Source organism: Condylostylus longicornis, unplaced genomic scaffold, assembly GCF_029603195.1.
Source record: "Condylostylus longicornis isolate FDR11 unplaced genomic scaffold, ASM2960319v2 ptg000040l, whole genome shotgun sequence".
NCBI classification, from domain to species: domain Eukaryota; kingdom Metazoa; phylum Arthropoda; class Insecta; order Diptera; family Dolichopodidae; genus Condylostylus; species Condylostylus longicornis.
This window is the reverse complement of record NW_026578009.1, coordinates 15,225,397-15,248,287: the sequence shown is the minus strand read 5'-3', so window position 1 is coordinate 15,248,287 and position 22,891 is coordinate 15,225,397. Positions and strand designations below refer to the sequence as shown.

The following is a 22,891-nucleotide window of genomic DNA, read 5'->3' as shown; positions in this document are numbered from 1 at the left end:
TGAGAAGATAAATTCGAATTGTCAAGTTTCGGAAAAACAAGAAAGCTTTTTATTAAAAATTTTCTACAATATTTTGTTATTTATTTCAATTATTCCCTCTATACACACAAACGCATTGTATACAGTAAGTGTAGCTAATTACATTGATATTATAAATGTTTATCCTTCCTTACTTTTTCATATATATTTTTACTATACCTCACTTTCACTTATACTATTTACCTACTATTCTTAACTGGTATATTAAACTTTCTTCTTAAAATTATAACAATAACAAAAATAATGATAATAAAAAATTGGATCAGAGTTAATAAAATAGTTTTCAAGAAATTGTTTTGTTCCCAATATGTCTCAAGAGGACCATTTATTTTTTTGGCAGAATCAAACATATACAACTTAATTTAAAGTAAAGTAATATAAAGTTAAAAAAACTTTCAATAAATTTAAAGAAAACTCAAAGCCATTTTATTTATTTATTTTAGTTTTAAAACTTTTTTAGAAATATTATTAGATGTGCGTGTATTTGATAAAATTAAATAAGATATTGTAATTTAAAAGAAAATTAATGTAAAACTTTTTATTTTTGTTTTTTTTTGTATTAACTCTTAATTGTTTTCAACATTCAAAATAGTTTCCTTTTTTTGAAATATAAATTTGAATTTTCAATGTATAAACTTTAATGAATGCCTTCTGGAAAGGTTTTTCAAAGTAAATCGAAAATATCGAACAGATATAATTAAATAAATTGGAAAAATTCAATGAAATTTAATAAATTATTATTGATCTGAATAATCAAAATTATTTAATTTTGTGTATAATACAAACTAATTTTTAACTAGTGAGTCAGAATTTCATTTAATTTCAGCTAATTTTTTCATTACAAATATGTTAATCAACTACTTATGAACACTTTTTAATTCTGAAAGAAACAAGAACAAGAAAGGATTAATATTAAAATTAATTTTTAAAGACCTCTTTTTTCGTCTTGTACATACAATTGAGAATTTACATGAGAAATATTTCCATTCCTTTGTCATTTTAATTTTTAGCTATGACCATAACCTAGATTTTCAAAAAACAATTTCTTTTTTTGTAATATTTTCCAACAAAAAGTTCTAGAGCAATATAAAATTTAATTCAAAATTAAGAAATTATTATGGTTTGAAGTGAAAGTTCAAACTCACAATTTTAAGTTCAGAGTTTACTTCATCTACATTCGAAGGAAAGATGAGAACTGAGCCATTTTCAAAACTAAAATTAACAAATTAAAGTGTAATAAAATTGAATATGCTCTTAAACTGAGCATAAGTAAAATAAAGTATAAATAATTGACAAATACTTTCAATTTGAATTTAAACATTATTGCATTTTAATAAATGAAAATATTTAACATATCAAATGTATATCAAACATTTTTTAAGTATAAAAACACAAGTATGCATGCATGTATATACCAACTATACTATATTCCACACTTAAGTTCGATTTCTTATCATAAAAGCTTTTATTGAAAAAATTTGTAGACACTCGAATTTATTAATATTTTTCCTTAAAAAGCTTTTGTCAAATGAATTCCGAAAAATATTTCAATAGAATTTCAAATTACAACTTTTTATCGAAAAGAAACAGTAAATAGGAATTTAAAAGAAAAATAATTAAACCTTTTTGAGTTCCAAACGGAAAATAATTGTACCACAAAACCACTCAATAAATAAAACAAAAAACCACTCATTCGTAAGATATAAAATCTAAAAAAAAAAAAAATATACAGAATTAAAATAACAATTTTTTACACTTAATATTGTTCAAATTTCCCTTCTAAATAAAATTTCCCTTTTTATTTCTATTGTGGTGACTCCTACTTTCAATTTTAGCTCTTAGCTAATTTGAGCTTTATTTTATAGAATCGATTTGAGTAGAATTGTGATATAGCAGTAATTACTATGCCTGGAATGTTAATTTTATGCGTTGCCATTTAGAAATCGATTTAATTTTTCGATAATCGATTGCTGCTCTTCTATTAAATTTTGAAAAAAAATTAATGACAATTTAAAAAATCTCTCTTTTGGTATTATCAAAAAATAAATTTGAAATATTTAATTTTATTCAATGATAGTCTTTGATTTTTCAATTTGTTTTCATAAAATTTAATCAAGTTAAGTATTCTTTGACTCTCCGATATTCCTTTATTGAAAACAAGGTAAGTATAACTTATCAATCAATGTTGTAACAATGTAGCAATGGCAACTATTCATAACAATCATAACATTGTTTTTATTTTTCTGTTACATCAATTGCTTTAAAAAAAATTTGCAACTGTATAACATTGGAACGTTTAAATAATTGTAATACTAATAACATTGAAAAATTCCACACATATCTTTTTTTTTTTTTTGTAATTTTAAAAAATATCACTTCTGTATAAAATTTTAGAAGGCATACATGTAAGGAATTCATCGTCATACAATGACGTAGTTAGTATTATATATAGTATAACGATATACTGAAGCCAGCTGATGGAATACCCTTGTTATTAAAATGAAATACATTTCAAATATTCTGTAAATAATATACAGAATTTTTAAATACACTTTTACACTAACCTTATGTAATTACGCTTACTATCAATGTAAAGGTATGAAATTTAAAAGTATTTTCACATCAGAATATTTTAATAAAAAATATATTGTTACATATTTCATAAAATTTTCTCATACATATATATATATATATATATATATATATATATATATATTGAATATATATTGAATAAAAAATTATAATAATTTACATATTGTTATACACTTTTAAATATTTAATTAAAGCGTATTTTAGGAATATAAAATAAATATGAATTGTAATTAATGAAAATATAGAAAATCTCCTTATAACATGCAAAAATTAATTATTGCAATATGTCATTAACTTCAATGTTGGGGTTTGTGCTACCCAAATTTTGAATTTTTCGTAAATTATGTCAAATGCCTTTCGAATAGAAAATAAATTCACAGTTTTATGCATATGTAATTGTGAATTAAAATCGATTTGACGGTGTACATTTTTGAAAAAATATGGAATATTAAAACGTCCGGCATTGAATTCGGTATACAAGCAGTTTTAAAATATGGCAAATCAAATAATTTTGCTATGTTGCTTTGAAGTTTTATTGTCGCTGTACATGCATTTGTTACCTATGAGCTTCAATGTTTTTAATGTGTTACAATTATGTAATTCACATTTTATTTTTTTTAAGATAAAACTAAAATTGATATATGTGAAGTTAAACTTGCTTTAATTTATTTATACACATGTGTTTAATGTTAACTAAAGTAATTAAGATAGATTTTAACAGCAACGGTCTTTTGATTACCAAAATTTAGCATAAAATGGCATTTTGCTTAATGTAGGAAAATTTACTCTCCCAAAAATTTCAATCCTGATTAAACTTTTTAAAAGTATTTTTACATATGTCAATTATTTATAGCACTTATTCTAACAAGATCCACGCAATTTATAAGCTTTTATTAACATTTTTTAAATAACTTTTTAGATTCAATTGATATTTTATGAGAAAAATATACTCCAACCACTTTCTTGAAAAATTTATCCAATAATCAAAAAGAAACCCATTACAACAATTTTTAACTTAATTCATTTAAATTTAATTTGTAAAATTTTTTTTTTAATTATATAATCAAATTCATATAATATTTAAATTTAAACTTACCATATTTTTTATACAAAAAGTATAATAACATAAAAGTTATCATAACATTGACAAATATTTAATTTAGATATTTCTTAAATTATTTAAAAAATAAAAAATACGAATTAATCCTATATAGCCTAAGTAAATCCAGTACAAAACAGAAATATTTACAATTTTCAACTAGAAACAAGAAAAAAAAATTGTGCAAATAGAGAATCGGTCTTCATATTACTAACAACCACTTTCAGTCAACGAGAACAATATAAAATTTCTTTTGTATTTTCTTTTAATATCTTTTTTATTTTGTTACAAAACTTATAAGGAGAAAAGCAAATTTTCTTTTTGTCTAACATTTATTTATTATTTATTTTAGCAAAAAGCGCATATGTAACGCATATTACGAGTATTCTACCATTATTCTGTTTTTCTATCAACTAGTGAAAAAATCAATCTTTGTTTACTGAAACAAATCATATTATTATTTTTTTTTATTTGCATTCATAACTATTTATTTTACAAGTATGTATACATATGTACACAAATATGTAGATTTATATGAACATATGTATATGCAAATGTTTATTGAGTATTTTAAATAAACACGACACATTGTCTCTTTCGTTTCTTCTTTCTTGAAACGAAATTTTAGTGCCCTTTAAGAAAAATATTGAAAAGAAGGGTAAGACAATATGGTTGAATATTTAAGTTTTTTTTTTTATTTTCGTGTTTAAATAATAAAATTAATTCTTTTATAATAATATAATCGTTGTTAGACAACCGATGACATCGAAAAACAATAATAGCTTATAAATTTTAAAATATTATGGATTCGTTGCAGTTCCACATTTCATTTAAATTTCTTATTTTATAATGGTGAATTTTCTTTAAGTTCATACATACATATATATATATATAAATAAATTTTATATGTACATCCATATATATGGAAAAACTAATACATTAAAAATTGAGCGATACGAGTGACAAAACACAATTTCTTTGACCAAATAAATAAGTGTGAAAACAATTTTGCCTAAAAATAGGCAAAATAAATAATTTTATAACAAAAATATTCAACTGTCTTTATGTCATAAAAAGTTTATTTTTATAACTATTGTTTTTTTATTTATTTATTCTTTTATAAACAAAATCAATTTATAAATAGATTAATAGTTTTTACGTGATTTTAATCATATCATCTGAATTAACTACAAAATATTTGTGAAACACAAAATACAACATTATGCATAATACGCAAAATATTTAGGCTGAAATTCGTAAAGTGGAACAACTCCTATGTATAATTGGGTTAAATACTTTGTATTCGACCTATATTTTAAAAATAAATATTATTCAGTAGAAACTCTTTGCAACAAATACAGATATTCAAATTGATTAATACGAAAAATTCCATCTGAAGACGAAACCTCTTCTTTTTTGATAAATTTGATTTTTTAAAAAAAATTAGTTTCGTTTTCTAATTTGATTAAATATCAGGAGTCTTTAATATTCTGTTTATGTTTTTATTTTACAAATATTACTATAATCATGTGTTACAAAACGTTACAAGCAAATTTGTACATATGATTCAATTCAAGTCATAACTAAATCGAAAATATTAGTAATCAAGGCCATTTTAGAAAAAGTTTCAACTTCAAATTATTCAATTGTTGATTTTAAAGAAATTGCAGAGTAAAACATTTCAAGTTCACTACAAAGAAATTTTCAAACTGGATTAGATCGAAACATTGTGTTCTTAATATGTTCATAAAATGGAGTGTGTGCTGTAAATATTTTTACTGTAGCAGGAACTTATAATAATTGTCAATTTGTATACACCTACATTTATAATGAAATATTACGCCTAATTCAATAATCTTACCTTAATTTAACAAAATTTATTTAATTGATACCTAAAAGAAATTATTAATTTTTGACAAGAAAGCACAACTATTGCGCTTAAAGTATTACGAAAAGTTGTTTAAAAATTTCCTGTATGAGGAATGTTATGTGATGTGCTCAAAACAACTTTCAACTCCTTTTCAAAATATCTGGTTCACGAGAATCAGAATAAGTCCTTTAAGGATTTTCGAAATCTTATCAAAGTATCAATATAATTTAAATTTTAATTGCCCGCATTTTAAGTAAATATTTTTCAATAACCACTACACTTTTTTGAGACAACCAATAACCAAATCGGGTTATTGACTAGTAAAAACATTATTTTAGCTTAAAATTACAAAATACACTTTATAAAAAATTTCATTGAATTTGTTTTATTTCGAACAATCCTTTGAAAATTGTAATTTTTTAAATAAACTTTATTTTGCGTATCGGAAAGAGTTTGATAATAAATTTTTCATTAAAGACGAACAATTTTAAAACTATCCCATACAATATTCCATTTTTTTCAATGTAAATTATTTAGTTAATTCAAATACTTTAAAATTTACGTTTAATTCTTATCAATTAATATTAATTTTATTTTATTTAATTATTAAATTTACTTGAATTTTTTCTAAAATCAACAATTAAAATTTTAATTCAATTTATTTCATTTCTTGTCTGATCAAATTAAGCAGTAACAAGGTAAAAGTAAAACTGAATCCTTTTACACTGCTTACTTTTATAAATCCTTACAAAAAGAGGGAAAAAAATTTACAAAACAATAAAAACAAAATTAAAAATCCACGCAAATATTCGATGATAAGTATGTTGTGATTATTGATAAAACAACGTATTTCGTTCTTTCCTTTGATTCGATAAACTGGGTCATTTGTATTTCTTAGACATGAAAAGAAAACTTAATGTTGACAAAGATTTTTATTAATACAAGATTATGTTCTTGATTAGAAAAAACACATAGAACAAACAGAATTTTAAATATAAAATCAATTAGCGTGAGGAATAAACAATTAAAAATTAATGAGTGTCATTATTGAAAAAGTTCAATAAATCCATTAAGTAGTTCGTTTTTTTTTTTGTTTTTTTTGAAGCTACTATAAGCGCAGCTGAATAATCTCAGTAGTTAGTATATTAGCTAATTGAATAGGATCGATAAGACTTACAAACTCAGGAATGACAAAATGCATAAACACAAAGGATTCTTATTTAAAGGAAATTGGTGTGAAACTAGGTACTTGAAATGAAAAAAAGAAAATGAAGGAAATATTCTACAAAATTTTAAAGATGATGATAAGTAGTTCATACTTTTCAAGTTCACAGGTTCTACAAAATGCTATAATTGGTAAGTTAGTTGTTGTGAATATTTGCTGAAATTATTTCCTATGTGAATATTTGTACAAAAGTTAAATTTAATAATTAGGAAATTTTTCAGGGCCACATGTTTTAATACCAAAATAATCCTTATTCAAATTTTCAGATTAATACTGATTTAATTCTGTAAATGTTTTCTGTAAATTTTTTTATTCTATTTACAGCCATTTCAGATTGTCATGCGAAAAAAATGCTTAAATAAAATGTAGATGTGTAAAAAGTACTAAGTGTCAAATTCAGTATTTGTAAAATTCAGTAAAATGTGAAAACGTACGGAGATTCTTTGCAGAGGCAGAAATTACTATAAGTCCAATTGTCAATACTTAAAATCAAAATTTTATAATTTCCCAATGTTGTTTTGTTAAAATTGAAAGAGACAATAGTGAGAAATGTATAAAATGATTCTGTGGTACATGTTGCAGCTTTTAAAATGAAAATACGACCGAGATTGGAGCTAATCCTGAAAAAATCAGAGTTTATCAAAACAATCAACAGGGAAACAACATGAAATATCGAGACAGCTTAATAGTAAAAAATCATGAGACCATTATGGCTAAGCAATCAATTCATGATGCATCATTGGTGTTGTTACACAATAAGTTTATTTCATTCAGAGAAACTGTCAATGGCCTAATTAAAAGAAAATATAGCTCTCCGAAATGAAATCTACGTAATAATAGATGATATAAAGTTCTTCAAAATAGAAATTGAAAAGCTTAAGCAATAAATTAATCAAAAATCGGTCGTTGAAATTCTAAGTTCTTCAAGTACAAATACATGCATAGGATTTGTTGTAAATAGGAAACACTGCAATATGCGAACCACCTTTCGAACGAACATAACTCGATGAATATTTTTAATATCTAAGATCTGAAGATAAGCCGTTTCGGAAAGCGTAACGAAAAGAACTCAATACAAATGCAAATCTATAACTATGTATTATGCTAATGATAATCAGTCACCCAAGATGAATTAAAACAACATCACATAAATAAATGAAGAAAGAAAACTAAATGGAAGGTTTTGGGCTCGCCAGCGCTGAAATAATTAAATCGCACAAGTCTTTTTTAGAAAAAATTGCTCCAATTTACACGATTAATTATGTAGAGTAGAAAATTGTGATGTTCTTCTTCCAATAATCCTGACAAATACCAATCACAAATTATTAAGAAATTAAAATGTGTTAAAGAAAAAATAAATTTTCTCAAATACAAGATCAATGCTCGTATAATAAAAAATACACTGTAATGCAAAATCTCTGAAGACGCTTATAATATGTAAATCAAATGCATGTACTGTTTGATTTTCAATTAATTGGAAAAGGAAAAAGTAAAACAAGTAAAATCTTCACCGAAAACTATTGACCTATTTGTTAAGAAATGCGAATTAATCTAGCAAATAAAGTGCAGATGATCTTTAATTAAGAAAACTCTCAATTCTTCGAAAGCCGTATTTTAATTGAAATAGAAATTTTATTTAACCAAAAACAGCATGACAAATTAGGAAACAATAAAGACGGAAAAAAAGGGTTGTATTGATCGAGACCGCTTCAGTAGCCCGAAATGGTTAAACAAAATCTTAATTTTCCAGCACTCTTTTAAAATTTCTTTAAATTAACTTGGGACACATTTTGTAAATGGCACCTAAATAACGTTCAAAAATCGAAACAAAATAAAACAATCCACTTACCTCTAGATGTTGGATGATTCATTAAAATTGATAAAGGACATTCATCATCATCTAATATATATTCTGTACCATCACTATTAACCTAAAATAAAATTAAAAGGTTAATAACGAAAATAAAATAAGTATAATGTATAAATATTTTGTAAATTAAATTTTTAATTACTTGAACTAAACAATAATGTAGCGGATCAGCTTTTTCTAAACCATATTTTGTTAACATTTCTCTAACAACTGCTTGCGCACAATCTCGTATCGATAATAATAAAGTTTTATAAGGCACATCACGACATAAACTTTCTCCATATATCTTTAATGTTCCACCAGTATCTGGTCCACCATCTCTCGAACGAAACTGTTGTAATTTTTTCTCTAATTTTTGTTGTCTACGACGTCTCATTACAGCTTCTGGATTTGATATTGAACGTGTAAATGATGTTTCTGGTAATTCAGTATATAATTTTTCTGCAACATGATTTGCATCATTACTACCATTACCAATGTTATTGCCACCTCCTACACCAGATATACTACCTGATTCAGAGTTTAATTTTGCTAATTTCTCTTTCTTCTTTTGTTCCTTTTTCTCCCTTTTCGATAGTTTTCTTTTAAAATTATTGTCTGTACTTTCAATTGTCTAAAAATTAATTTTAATTTAGCTTTAAGGATAAATTTTGATTTAAAAAAAAAAAATTAGTGATTGTTTTTCGGTTTTTAAAATGCACTTGTACAAATTTCAAAAAAAAAAAATACTCAAGCAATGGGAGAAGTTTTTTATTAGGTTTTAATGAAATTTTTAGATGTATGAGTCAGAAAGACTTTATATTAACTCGTTTGTGCTTGTGAGCATATTTTTTTTGTATGTATTTGATACCGACGCAACTTGTTTAAATCACAATTATTCTGGAATACAAAATTTAAATCGAATATTTGCCATATCGTTGAAAAGATATTGCCCAGCTCTACATTTTAAAATTTTTTTTCGAAAATCGAACTTAATAGACCCAAAAGGGAATATTAAAGCAAATTAAAATCCTAAAAATAAATAGCATACTCAGCACGAAATGTATTTGTAATGCCAGCATTTGAAATATGAATAAAAAAACCGAAGAAGCTCAATGATTCCGAAAAATATGTTAACTCAAAAATTTCAATACAGCTACTTTATATGAGGGGCTTCAAATAATAAAATAAGCGATTTCCTTGGAAAATTAAAATTCATAGAATTTTAAACAAGATATTAATTTCGTGTAAAAGATAGAAGAAAGGAAAAAGGTTTTAGAAAATGTGGAAAGCATTTAAATCTAAAATTATTTTTTAACTTGAAAAATCTCTGCAATAACCAGAAATATATTAACTACACTGAAATTAAAGCATCAAGTTGGCTATTGCAAAAAATTTCTTAAATAGCTTTAAAAGTTTGGTGGAATTATTTTTAAAAAGTCAATAAGTATCATGTAGAACGGTTAATATAGGAACGGTTTTCGTAAGTTTCAAAAGCAAATTGATTAAAATACTAAACAAACAAGAATAATGATATTAAAGAAACGAAATTTAGAGATTGAAGATTAATAGATTAATAGATTAAAGAAAAGAATTTTTTTTGAGTTATAAGGTTTTTACAAGAACATTTTTTTGAAGTTGACATGTCAGGCAACAAGATCTCTAAAGTTAATAAAATTTTAGGCGTGATGTGAATTTTCTCTAAAACACGAAGAAATAATTTTAGGTTTGAAACATTTATAAGGCGCGCATTGAAACATTATATAATTTTTGAAAACGGACACTTTCGATCCAAAGAGAGAAATATGCGATGAAATGTTAAAACCTTTCCTAAAATGGTTTGACCTCCTTACGTTATAACACTAGTTTTAAGTTTTTTTTGTTTAAATTGCAAATAACCATTGCAGATAATGAAAATATTTCGAGAGCTTTCTCGTTGTAATAAAGATATTGTAATTAAATGTTTACCGTCGTTTTTTGATCTATATTTCTTAAAAGAAATCGTCCTTCTCTATCATCAATATGCCAATTCAGTTGTACTAATAATGGTTTTTCATCTGGATTTAATCGTCTCTCCTCACCATTTGCATGTACCTCATAGAGGGCATAATTTGGTACTGAAAGCATTCTCATATCCGGACGAAATTTTTCAACTAAAGTTTCTAAAATTAAAAAAAAAAATTATTCAAAATGGAATAAAAATTATTATTTAAATTTATATACAAACCTATCACATCTGAAACAGTTGCATCCGATGCTACTCGAATACATTTTGTTGCTACCTTTTGTCCAGCATCTTGAAAATAAAATCGCATAACACCATGAAATAATAGATTCTAAAAATAAATTACAGATTATTTAAATTTACTCCACGTTATGTACAACATTTTGTTAGTTATTTAATAAAGAATTTATTGGAATGTAAACAAACCTCATCTGGCTCAGAGAGTGCAAATAAATCTATGCGATTTGTATTCCATTGTTGTATCACTGTTTGAACGGCTTTGCGTTCTAACATCTTTTTATCTTGTATAGGCATTTCCATATTTTTTTCCCTCAAAACACCTCACATTTGGTTATTTGATTTGTTTCCTGTTGAATAGAATAAGAGAAAGTAAAATTAATTATTAATGAAATCAATTATTAGGGAAATATTATGTGTTAATTTTTATAATTTAAAAATCAATGCCAAGTATGGATAAAATTTTAAACTTAATTTTCGAATATTGAAGAAAAACTAACTAAAAAATATTTAATTCAATAGACTTAAAAAATATTAAAAGGTGCTTCACCTCTTTTTTCAAAATAAATTTTTTTTCATTAAAGTTATTTAGTAGTCGTCGCTATAGACATCATAATTGCATTAAATTCTTCCCCTAAAAAGAATTTTGTACAAATTATGACAAAAGCAACCGTTGTCTCTAGAGCCTTTAAAAGAAATAAGTCTTTTATGTATTTGTTTGCAGAAGGATTTTTATAAATATTCGAAAAATTTCTTAAAGGAATTATTTAGTTAAATTTTCGTTCGCAACAGTTCTATGTATGAGGTTAGAGAGTTGATAACGAGAAACAATGTAATAGAGGTTGCAATTGTAATTTATTTTGCGCTTTATTTTTTTGAAGGTTGCAAAATGCTGAATGAATACATAAAATGCTGAAATTTTAAAAATGTTGAATCTAGTTTTTCCGGATCGTTGTTTAAAGTCAAAAATTTACTGGAATGGCAAGAATATTACCTTACAGTCTTTGATTTTGACACACTTAGAAGTACCTAATTTTATAATTATTTCACTTAACTTTCATTTCCATTTATTTTTCATTTTACTACTTACAATTTCAATTAAAAAACAATTCTGTTGTTCCGTTATCTTATGATAAGTTTGCTTAACGAATACCTTTTATTTTTATGCAATTTCATTATAGTGTGCGTCATTAAGGATATTATGTTTTGTTTACTAGAATAACTTGTTGGTATTTGAATTATTACTGTTGAAATGAACAAAGTAAGGGTTGTTTGAAAAGTATTGGAACAAATTTTATATAATTTTATTGGTTTTTATTAAGAACTAAAAATGTTAAATAATTTGATAATTAGGGGCTTTTATAACTCAACAAAAAAAAATGAGAAAACTTGTTCACAGTATCTTGAATTTTTTGCTTTTAAAATTCACAATAAAGAATAAAATTAAAGAAAAATAAAGAAGTAAAACACCAAATATTTATAAAAAATCTAAGTAAAAATTTTAAATAAAACTAAAATTATCAAAGTTATTTTGAATCTTTTAAAAATTTAAGTTTTTTATATTAAAAATTAAAAGAAACATATTTCATTATATTTTGACTATTAATCTGTAGGAAATACGCTATTTGGTGAACCATGGGATTATTATGCTTTATTTAAGGGAAGCATGGAGTCCCAACTTTACTAAGATGATAGGAATCTTAATTTAGTTTCAATAATCCACTTTAATCGAGTTGATGTAAGTGTTTGAAAGAGGCAAGAAAACGTCTTCCACCGACCTACAGCCATTAGCAATTAATTTTAGTCTGCCTACGCTTCCGCCTATAATATCCCTGTTCCAAGGGTAAAGCTCGCGATATGCTCAAGGAAATTGGACAGCACCTTTCGAATGCTTGAGAAACCCTGCCCAAAATATTTGCGCAGTAACAGGGAAATCGTAAAGAATGTGTACGACAGTTTCGTCACTGTGCCACAAAATCTGCGAAAGATGAAACCCGATTTTCCCAACTTATGCAAGTGATACTTCACTGACTAGTGCCCAGTAACGAGATTTGAAATAGTACAAATTCAAACTCTATCGATCCTCAACAACGCAGAATACGTTATATAATAATTCAAACTTTTGAAATTCTCTCCAAGAAACGTTCTAAAATTCTCCAGTCACAGTCACAAACTGTTAATTATGCTACTTGTAAAATATAAGATCAGCTATTGAACTTGAAAAGCACTAATAATTATAATAAAAATTAAGAAAAGCATTAAAAATATAGGATAATTAAAATAAGAAATAAAGTCAAACTTTACCAATATTGAAATTTCTGTTTATGGAACAATAATTTCTCAAATTTAATTGAAACTTATGAAAAACATAATTTTAATTGTAATTTTCAAAAAGATTTCGTTACGAATTGTGTTCAGTTAATTGAAAAGAACGGAAGAAGGTGACAATTATACTCTTCCGTTATGAAATAAGCACAAAAAAAAGTGTTACAATACGACACAGGAACAAATATAAAATTATTTTTTTTATCACTCAATGCGGTTAAAAACCCAAAAATAAATGAAATGTTTAAAATATCATTCATATCTAAGTATTTATATTATACAGATGCACAAACATACTTATTACACTAGCTACTTGTTGGTTTCGAATGCATATATGTATGTACATATAAAAAGTATGGAAGATGATTAAAAAACCTGGAAATTTTAATTAGATCAACTGCTAAACTAAGTTGTATAAACAAAATGTATACATGGTACCTATATAAGTCGGTTCATACCTATGCGTACATAAACTTAATATCTACTGATCAAACATATGATACATACATAGATAATCATATTGTTGATGTTCCTGTTAGTAATAATTTAATTCTCATATAGATTATTATATGATAAAAAACGAAAATGATTACGATGATGACGGTTGATGAATAATTTTCGCGCCGGTTCAATTACTCACTTCCTAAATGTATGCATGTACGTATGTATATATTTTTCTTATTGCATACAAACAAATATATCTTAATACATACATGTTTTTGTATGAATGTAAACAATGTTCTATATATCAATTTCTATACCTTCTTCTCTTTTATTCTGCTTTTCTTGCTCTTATTTCATGTAAAATGAGTTAATTCTGCGGTTTGAACCGGTTTTTTGAAATACATAATTAAAATTGTCATTATTGCAAAAATTCATTACAATTATATTCTTTCTAGGTACATACATAAATCCTGTATGTACATAATTTATATATGTAGGTCTAAATGAGAAAATCAAATTTTCTTATATTTAAATGCTGAACTTCATATGCTGCTGATGTATTTTGAAATTGGAGTTAAAATGAAGTAGTAAGGAGTTCAACAATGAAATTCTTAAGAATTTTTATATTAATATCGAATGTAGTACAAAAATGCAGTATTATAATACAGTTTCCACACTTAGAGTCCACGACATATGTATGTAAAGCGTAAGAGCTATAAAAAAATTTTCGATGATTTAATAAAAATTTTTACATAACAATCTAATCACGTTATTAAAATTTTATTTTGTACTCAGGTTTTGGAACAAATTTTCGAGCAGTTTTCATGATAGTATTTTGGATGCGAAAGACAACTTTTAAATTATATTTTATTTTAAACATAATTAATTTAAAACTTGAAGAAAAAATTAATTGTGTAAACTGTGCTTAAGATAAAATCATTAATAAACTTTAGCATATGTATATACACATGAGTTAATTTCTTGCAAGCAATTCTTAAATCTTAAAATTTTTAAATGACATTTCAAATTTCGTGTATTTCAGACTGTACTTGAAGCAGTTTGAGTGTTTCGAAAAATTATTGTTGTTTTTGTTTTAAAGGCTTACAAAATTAGGAATTAACCACAATTACAAAAAACTTTTTTAAAATTGGCAAATAATTGGCATTTTTAAACTCTTATAGTTTACATAATCAAAAGGCACTACACTTAAATTATCTAGAAACAAAACTGTTTATTACGTATCCAGTAAAACAGGATTTCCACGTACTTATGTAATTACGATGAGTGCTAAATAAAAATTTTAATTTTTCTTTCATATTTCTCTTCAAATGATTCCAATATTCCAAACACTATTTACTGATATTGTCTCTTTTCCACATCCGTTGATTGCCTTCACAAATTTAATTAAAGTTTTTAAAACGTTCGGAAAACAAAAACAAAAAAATTGTTACTTGTTACGCTCCTGATTTTAGCAGATAAATTGAAGAATCAAATAGCAATAAGAAGAATTTATGTTACGATAGGTTACGTTTTTCACACTGCATGACGACATGTAAAAAAGAAAACAAAAAAGAAACAAAAATAAATTGAACAAAATCAAAAAAAAAAAGCGCGCTTTTACGAGACGGAAAATTAAAATAAATTGCATTGTTGCTACAAAAACAAAAAGAATTTTAAAAAAATATAAAAACCTTAGATGACAGAAAAAAAACGCTAGTCGCTAATCCAACCAAACAAGATAAAAAAAAAACAAACAAAAAAATTCTGCACAACTTCACTATCTAATTTTAAGCGATTTTTGTTTCCTTTGTTCGAGAGTTTCTTACAAACAAAATGAAAAATTAAAATAAATGAATGTGAAAACTTTTAGAGGGCGCTGCTGTATGGTTGAATGTAGAAGTAGAGCAAAACATGAACGGGTTTTTAATTTTTTTCTTTTCGCTTAGTCTTTTTCTTCTTATCTTCATTTTACAATTGCACGCTACAGTTGTTTGATTGGTGTGCATATTATAAACTTTCTGTGAATATGTGTATATGTATATACATATATATGTACGTATATACACATATTCATTTTAATAGTAAAATCATGTTGTTAGCGAATAAATTCTCCCATCCTCTTAAATTTCTTGAAAATTTTGTGTTCTTCCTGTTTAAAAAAAAAACAAGAATTATGCTCTTATTATGGCCTATCTTATGTTATGCAAATAAAATTTTAAAACATTAAAAATGTTTTTATATGTAAAACACCCGAAGTTCACAGAATTAAAAATTAGGGTACCTAAGTATGTATTTCATTTCATAAAAATATCGGTATGAATTTCATTTATTTCTATTAGCGATGTTTCAATGGTATTTTAATAGTTAATATTAAAAATTCTGTATGAAGGCATTATAATTGCATTCTAATTCATTCTTTGTGAACTTGTGAACAAGATTGATTATTGTCATTTTTTATTAAAAAGGTCAATTGAAAATTAAAGGAAACTCAAAAATAGAACAAAACTAAAACTTAACAAGTAAAAACGTTTCAGTCGGTATGAACCGATTGAATTATACCCTGCACGTTTCATTGTTGTATAGCAATTACTCAAACCTGTGAAACCATTCTATAGAAACTTTGCGGATATGTCTGATCTATAACTGAACACACAACTACCAAGTTTCGTGAATTTGACTTTATTATTTTTCCAAGTATTTAAAATTAGCTTTTGGAGTTGTATAGCAGGTACCTGAACCTGCCAAGCAATTCCACTAAAACTTCAGAAATATCTTTGACCTATAATTGGACACACAACTGCCAAGTTTAATGAATCTGTCTTTATTATTTTTCCAAATATTTAAAATTAGCTTTTGGAGTTGTATGGCAGCTACCCGAACCTGCCAAGCAATTCCACTAAAACTTCGCAAATATATCTGATCTATAATTGGACAAACAACTGCCAAGTTTCATGAATTTGACTTTATTATTTTTCCAAATATTTAAAATTAGCTTTTGGAGTTGTATGGCAGGTACCCGAACCTGTCAAGCAATTATACTAAAACTTCGCAGGTATATCTGATCTATAATTGGACACACAACTGCTAAGTTTCATGAATCTAACTTTATTACTTTTCCAAATACTTAAAATAAGCTTTTGGAGTTGTATGGGAGCCACTCGAACCTGTCAAGCAATTCCACCAAAACTTCAGAAATATCTTTGTCCTATAATTGGACACACGACTGCCAAGTTTCATGAATCTGACTTTATTATTTTGCCGAATATAAAAAATTTGCTTTTGGAGTTGTATGGCAGCCACCCGAACCGGTGCAGCTATCTCATTAAAATTTTTAGAGCATATGTAGAATATAATTGGACACATGTATACAAAATTTTATATTTGTACCTTTATTAGTTTTTGAAATAATTAAAATAAACTCTTTGAGTTGTATGGCAGCTACCCGAACCTGTTATCCGAATTGGCCCAATTACAATAGGGTTCGTCCTTGGCACAAAAGAAGCAACTTGTGAAAGTTTGGTGTCGATTGCATTATTCGTTTTTGAGTTATCGTGCGATCGGACGGACGGACGGACGGACGGACATGTCTAAATCAACGCAGAATTTTACGCTGAGCAAGAATATATATATATGTCCATACCGCAGATGACTCCTTCAAGTAGTTACAAACTCCATACCAAAGTTAATATACCCTTCACGAAGTGCAGGGTATAAAAATATTCAAATTCTAGGTGTAAAGAATTTGGTTAATAATTTCAATTTTGTAAATCTTAACAAAGATAATAGATGTCGGGATAGTTCAGTTTTAATTTAGCTCTAAATATGCAATCCTTTTAATAATCAATCAAGAGTGCTTTAAAATTAAACAATATTGAAAAAAAAAATTCATTGTTTGAAAAGTTCGGCTGCTGTTAATCAAAATTGCTTAGGAATTATATTTGAAATACGTAGAACTTAGAATTGTAAAGTAACAAATTGCATATTTAGCATATTGACTACAATTAGCCAATTATAGATAGTAAAATTTCGATTTTCTTTTCCAGCAAATTTCTATTACAACCATAATTAGTTTATTTTTATCAAACTTTACATTTATTTAAAATGAAATGAAATCTTGTTGAATTTAATCTTGTTCAATAGATAAAAAGCGTGAAGAATCAATTTCATATTAATTACAATTATTGCTGTTTAATCAAAGAATTAATAATTGTATGATTCAAAAAATCAAAACGAATTTGAAAAAAACAAATCATTTGAATTTATCGAATGAATTTTGATACCATCATTAATAAAATTAAAATGATCACATTTCCCTTATTATAAGTCTTACGTGCACAGTCCAATCCGCGTATTCGGAACCCTTAAAAATTCAAAGCTCGGTTGAAAGTGATGCTCTACATGCAACTGCAATAATTTAGTAGCTTAGATGTGCGCGCCAATGATATTACCAATCAAGCAGCAATTACAAAACTAAAAATATCATGTTTGTCTGAACCCTTTACTATGGACCTGAGTGTCTATCTCGCTATTTTATTTGGAAAGTGAGAAGAAAATGAGTAACTATCATACTTATATTTGTATAATGTAATTTTCGAGTGAGAAGAATTATTCGGTATTGCGTATCTCGCTTTTTTTCTAAAATGTGTACAAAATTTATTTACTATGTTTATGAATGTGACGTTCAGTCAATATTTTGACAAAAAATGCAAAAATCAAATTGAAAAAATGAGTAATTTTATTGGAAAAGTGAAAAATGGAGAATTCTGATTTGAAAGTGAATAAAAAAAGAATGAAAAATCAAGATAGACGATCAGGCTGTTTATGCACAAAAATTTTGAATTTATCAAGTGGTATTATTACAAAAGCTTCTTAAATTGCAATAATTTTTCTTTTTAGTTTTGCACTTATTCGGGTTCTACTGTATAATAAATAATGTACTTGTTATAATGATTACAACAAAAAAAAAAATGATAAAAAAAATGCATTGAAATTCACCTGTTCAGGTTCAGGGTTTTCATTAAATCTGGGTACCTACATTAATACTCTTACAAGTTATTTAACCCCCTTGGAATCAAATAATTTAAAAATCTTGTAATTTTATACACATACATATTTCTTTTCTGTAACATAATATGTAATAACAAATATATTAGTATGTACGTATGTACATATATAAATATACTTTATATAAGTATTTATGCCTAGATGTAATTAACCGTCACGTATTTATTGTTGAATCGATTTTTAAATTTTCAAAATAAAAATCGTGAGTTACTTATAAAAAAAATAGTCTATGCTATGTAATAGTAGAGTCTATCTTCTTCATAATCATCATCAACATCATCACTAACCGCTTGATAATAATAAAAATTAGATTTAGTAAAAAAAAAGTTGAATTTTCTTTTTTAAAACTTGTTATGTTGGAAATTATTTTGCGAAAAAAATGTATTCACAAGTTTCAAGTTTATTTTATTAATTTACTAGTCTAAATTTTCTAAGTTTTAACCTTTTGCTATTTATTTCAATTTTTGTTTGTATCTTCTGGGCCCAATAAAAGAAAATTCATTGTTACAATCACCATTTTATTCATATACATACATATAAGATTCAATTATATACGCTTAAAAATTAGAAATTATTTTTACATCATCTGATGATAGAAAATTTGTATAATATGAATCGAACGCAGACGCATAAAAAGAAAACGAAGAAATTGATAGTTGAACTGGCTAAATTGAGGTCGATCGATTGGTATACTTATTTATTTTGTAATGAATTAGAAAAAGAAGCCTTAACACATTCCAAATTTAAACTCTTAATATTTGGTTAAATAATTGTAAAAATGTTACAAATTAAACTTGTTTAAGCTTTTGATCTCTTTCAATCCCTGTTTTAAGGAAATAACTTTAATCCTATTTCTCTAACAAACAACCCTGTTTTCTCCAAATACAACTCTGTTCAACCCGGAGTCAATTTAAAAGTGAAGTTAGAATTTATGATAAAATTAAATAAGATATTTAAACATTTTAAAATTTGAAAATAATTTTGTTGTCCAATTTACTCTTTTTATATAGATTTGTAAATTTCGTTAGGAATGCATTTATAAATCATCATTTGCGGCTCGCCTTTCTACCGCACAACTTTACTGCATTTCAATTGCATTTCCAATAAGACAACATTAGCAAATTGCAAATAAAACTTCCGATCATGAAACATAAAATTTATAGTTTCAATACTTAAATTTCAACAATTGTTAATGCTTGTGGTTTTATATTGATTTTAAAACGAAAAACCACTAATAAGTTTTTGTTGTCGAAAGTTTTTTTAATTTATACAATAAAAAATATACATAAATAAATCATAAGTAAATACAGCCAAGTTGCTTAATCTCGAGCTTAAAACATACAGCTTCAATGCAATTAAGTACAAATTAAGAAATTGAATTTCTTTGCGTTAATGTGATCTTTTCCTTTTTTTCACATATAGCATCCTCTATGTATATATTTCTGAAATTTGTTTTGATAATTGTTCTTTTTCATAAATATTTATGTTTTAAGATTCTTAAATTAAGAAACATAATTTTTTTCCATAATCAGACTTTAGACCCGAAGAAACTGAAAAACAATTGCGAAATCGCCATTAAAAAAAGCACAAAAAAAAAAGAATAACCAAAAATTTTGTGTTTTTGAATATGCGGGAACAATTTCTTAGAAAACCAAAACAAATTCATTTAGAAGTATTTTTTAGTATACCCGTTATACAATAAATACAACAACATTCAATTGCTTAAAACAATGAAATCAGTACCATACATATGCATGTATATAAAAACTCATATGGGCACGTTAATTGTATAGTGCTAGTTGTTCCCTTTCCCCATTAGCGATGCATTTTTATGATATTTAATACCTTTCGTCGGTCGTCCCTTCTTAATAAATTTTAAAAATAGTGCGTAAAAGTTATTTGCTGAGTTGAAGAAAAAAAAATTCTTTAAGTATGCAGAATTCAAAAAATTCTGATCATATAATATTTCTTTAGGCATTCCCTTCAAACAAATCATAATCCTCTGTTGTTATTCGTATCACAATATTTTCTTACCTATCAAAATACATACCTCACGTATCACTTGAAAGGATGGAAAAATTTTCAAAAGATAAAAAAAATTTAAAAAAGAATTTTTCAAAAACCTCACTATTAATTTGATATCAATATACATACATTATTATGTAGAAGAGTTCCGATATTTTCTCGTATAGTAGCTGGTTAGATAAATCCAAATACAATTAATTAGCTTTTATCGGTGACAGTATTGCCTTGTCGAATGCTCTTGGCTATGACGAATTCGTTCTCATTTAGTAGGTATGTATAGCGAATGGAATTTGAAATAAGCTATCACTATAAAATTTTTCATGCTTTTGACAAATTCGCTTTTTATTATATTAATTTTTTACACTATATTTCCCTTCGCCAGATTTATTTTCCAAGGCGAACATTTAGCAGATTCCTTTGCGAATTCGCCATACATAATAAGCTTAAAAATCTATTGAACGTATAACATTACGCATAATGCATGGTACGTCACGAAGAAATACAACAAAAAGGCACAGCAAATAAATTTTTGTCACCCTTAAATTTGCCGAATTATTACTTATAGTACCGAAGTTCATATAAAACGTCTCTCTGCTAATTATTTAATTGTTTTAAATTAGTCAAATTTCTAAAGTTCAATCCAAATGATGAAGAAAAAGCAAACAATGTACTAGTAAAGAAAATTTACAGGAAAGCCTATATTTTTTCTTAAAAGCTGTTAACTTGTTGAAACAGATGTTTGCTGCGTTTAAAAGCATAAATAATAAATGAAATTTTAAATAAAAATAAAGTTAAGTCAAACCAATGGTTTGTAACATAGCATTTTTCCTTTCAATAAGTGAAAATACTATTTTTAAAAATAATATATGTACTACATCATAAAAATATTGCATAAATTTAGGATGACATTTCAAAAACAAATTGAAAGAGGCGTTAATATAATGCACAAATTTAAGAGTTAATTGCGTCAATTAAGAAAAATAAGTACATTTTTCAAAATTTACCGTTATCTTTTTGAATTTATAGGAACTGGGAAAAACTTGGAAATATAAGGTGTTTTGGAAATATAAGGTGTAAAAACAAATTTTACAAATTTCGTGGCGATACGTTGAAAGGAAGTGGAGGTGGAAAAAAATTTTCTTCAAACGAAACGAACTATTTATTAGTATCTAAAATTTCAGATTCCTACAAACTTCAAAAAATTGGAAAAAACGGATTTTAGATAACAGTAAATTTTACCGGACTACTCTTTTGAGTTTTCAAAATTTCAAAAATGCTAATGGTTTCACTAACATAAATGGGTAAAAAATGGCATTTTAAGATTTCGGGGAGGTATAACTTCTAGAGGGGGGAGTTGGATAATAAAATTTTCTTCCACGAAAATAAGTTTTTAATAAAGATCTATGTACATATGAAATTTCATGTTATTATCTTCAAGGGGGTAGAAGTATTATAAACATCTCCACGGGCGGACGGACGAACAGAGTGAAATTAATGAGCACTTTTAAAATTATTTTTGGAAAAATGCTAAAAGTAGACGATACAACGTAGAAGTTCTTTACAATATTTACGTAATAACAACATTTTTGGTTCAAATTACTAATTTAAAAAAAAAAATTAGTTAACACATTCATATAAGTAAACTTGAAGATCACAACAAAAAAAAAATATTAAAAAGAAAAGTTCATATTTTCAAAACAATATTGAAATTGGATTTGAAAGCTACACAGATCGACGCACGGAAAACACCACTTCATTATTTAGCTGCTCATAAGATGTATCTATGTACATAGATGTTAAACTGCATTTTAACGTAAAGATTTTCTAATTTTAATTCTTAATTTTACATTTTCTCGAAAATCATAAATCGTGCGCGAATTGAAATAAATCATACGACGGGAACAGCTTTCCACAAAATACATATACTAGAAAATACGGATGTATGAGCGATTTTTAAAAACTCGATAACACTATTTTTTATCAATTTCAGACACTAATAGAAATTGGTGGTTAACTTGGAAATCTTTATGTTCTTTCAAATGAAAAAACTGCTGCAACCACATTTTAAAATTTCTGCAGCTGTTTAAATGATTGAAAGTTAAAATTTTGGGGTTATC

The 22,891-nt window shown here is 25.7% G+C and overlaps 1 protein-coding gene across 6 annotated transcripts in view; it reads right to left on the bottom strand.

Moving 5' to 3' along the window:
- LOC129609872 (afadin) overlaps positions 1–22,891 on the bottom strand; it is a 164,707-nt gene that overhangs the window by 93,744 nt on the left and 48,072 nt on the right. For 5 of the 6 annotated variants that reach the window (XM_055522031.1, XM_055522033.1, XM_055522029.1 and 2 more), the window contains 5 exons: positions 11,106–11,266; positions 10,902–11,010; positions 10,643–10,836; positions 8,838–9,308; positions 8,675–8,756 (listed from right to left, as the gene is read on the bottom strand). In XM_055522031.1, the coding sequence (XP_055378006.1) occupies positions 8,675–8,756; positions 8,838–9,308; positions 10,643–10,836; positions 10,902–11,010; positions 11,106–11,219 (970 nt within the window). In that variant the 5' untranslated portion in view covers positions 11,220–11,266. Of the gene's footprint in view, positions 1–3,727; positions 3,876–8,674; positions 8,757–8,837; positions 9,309–10,642; positions 10,837–10,901; positions 11,011–11,105; positions 11,267–22,891 lie in introns of those variants that run through there. The other variant, XM_055522034.1, reaches the window with a different exon arrangement.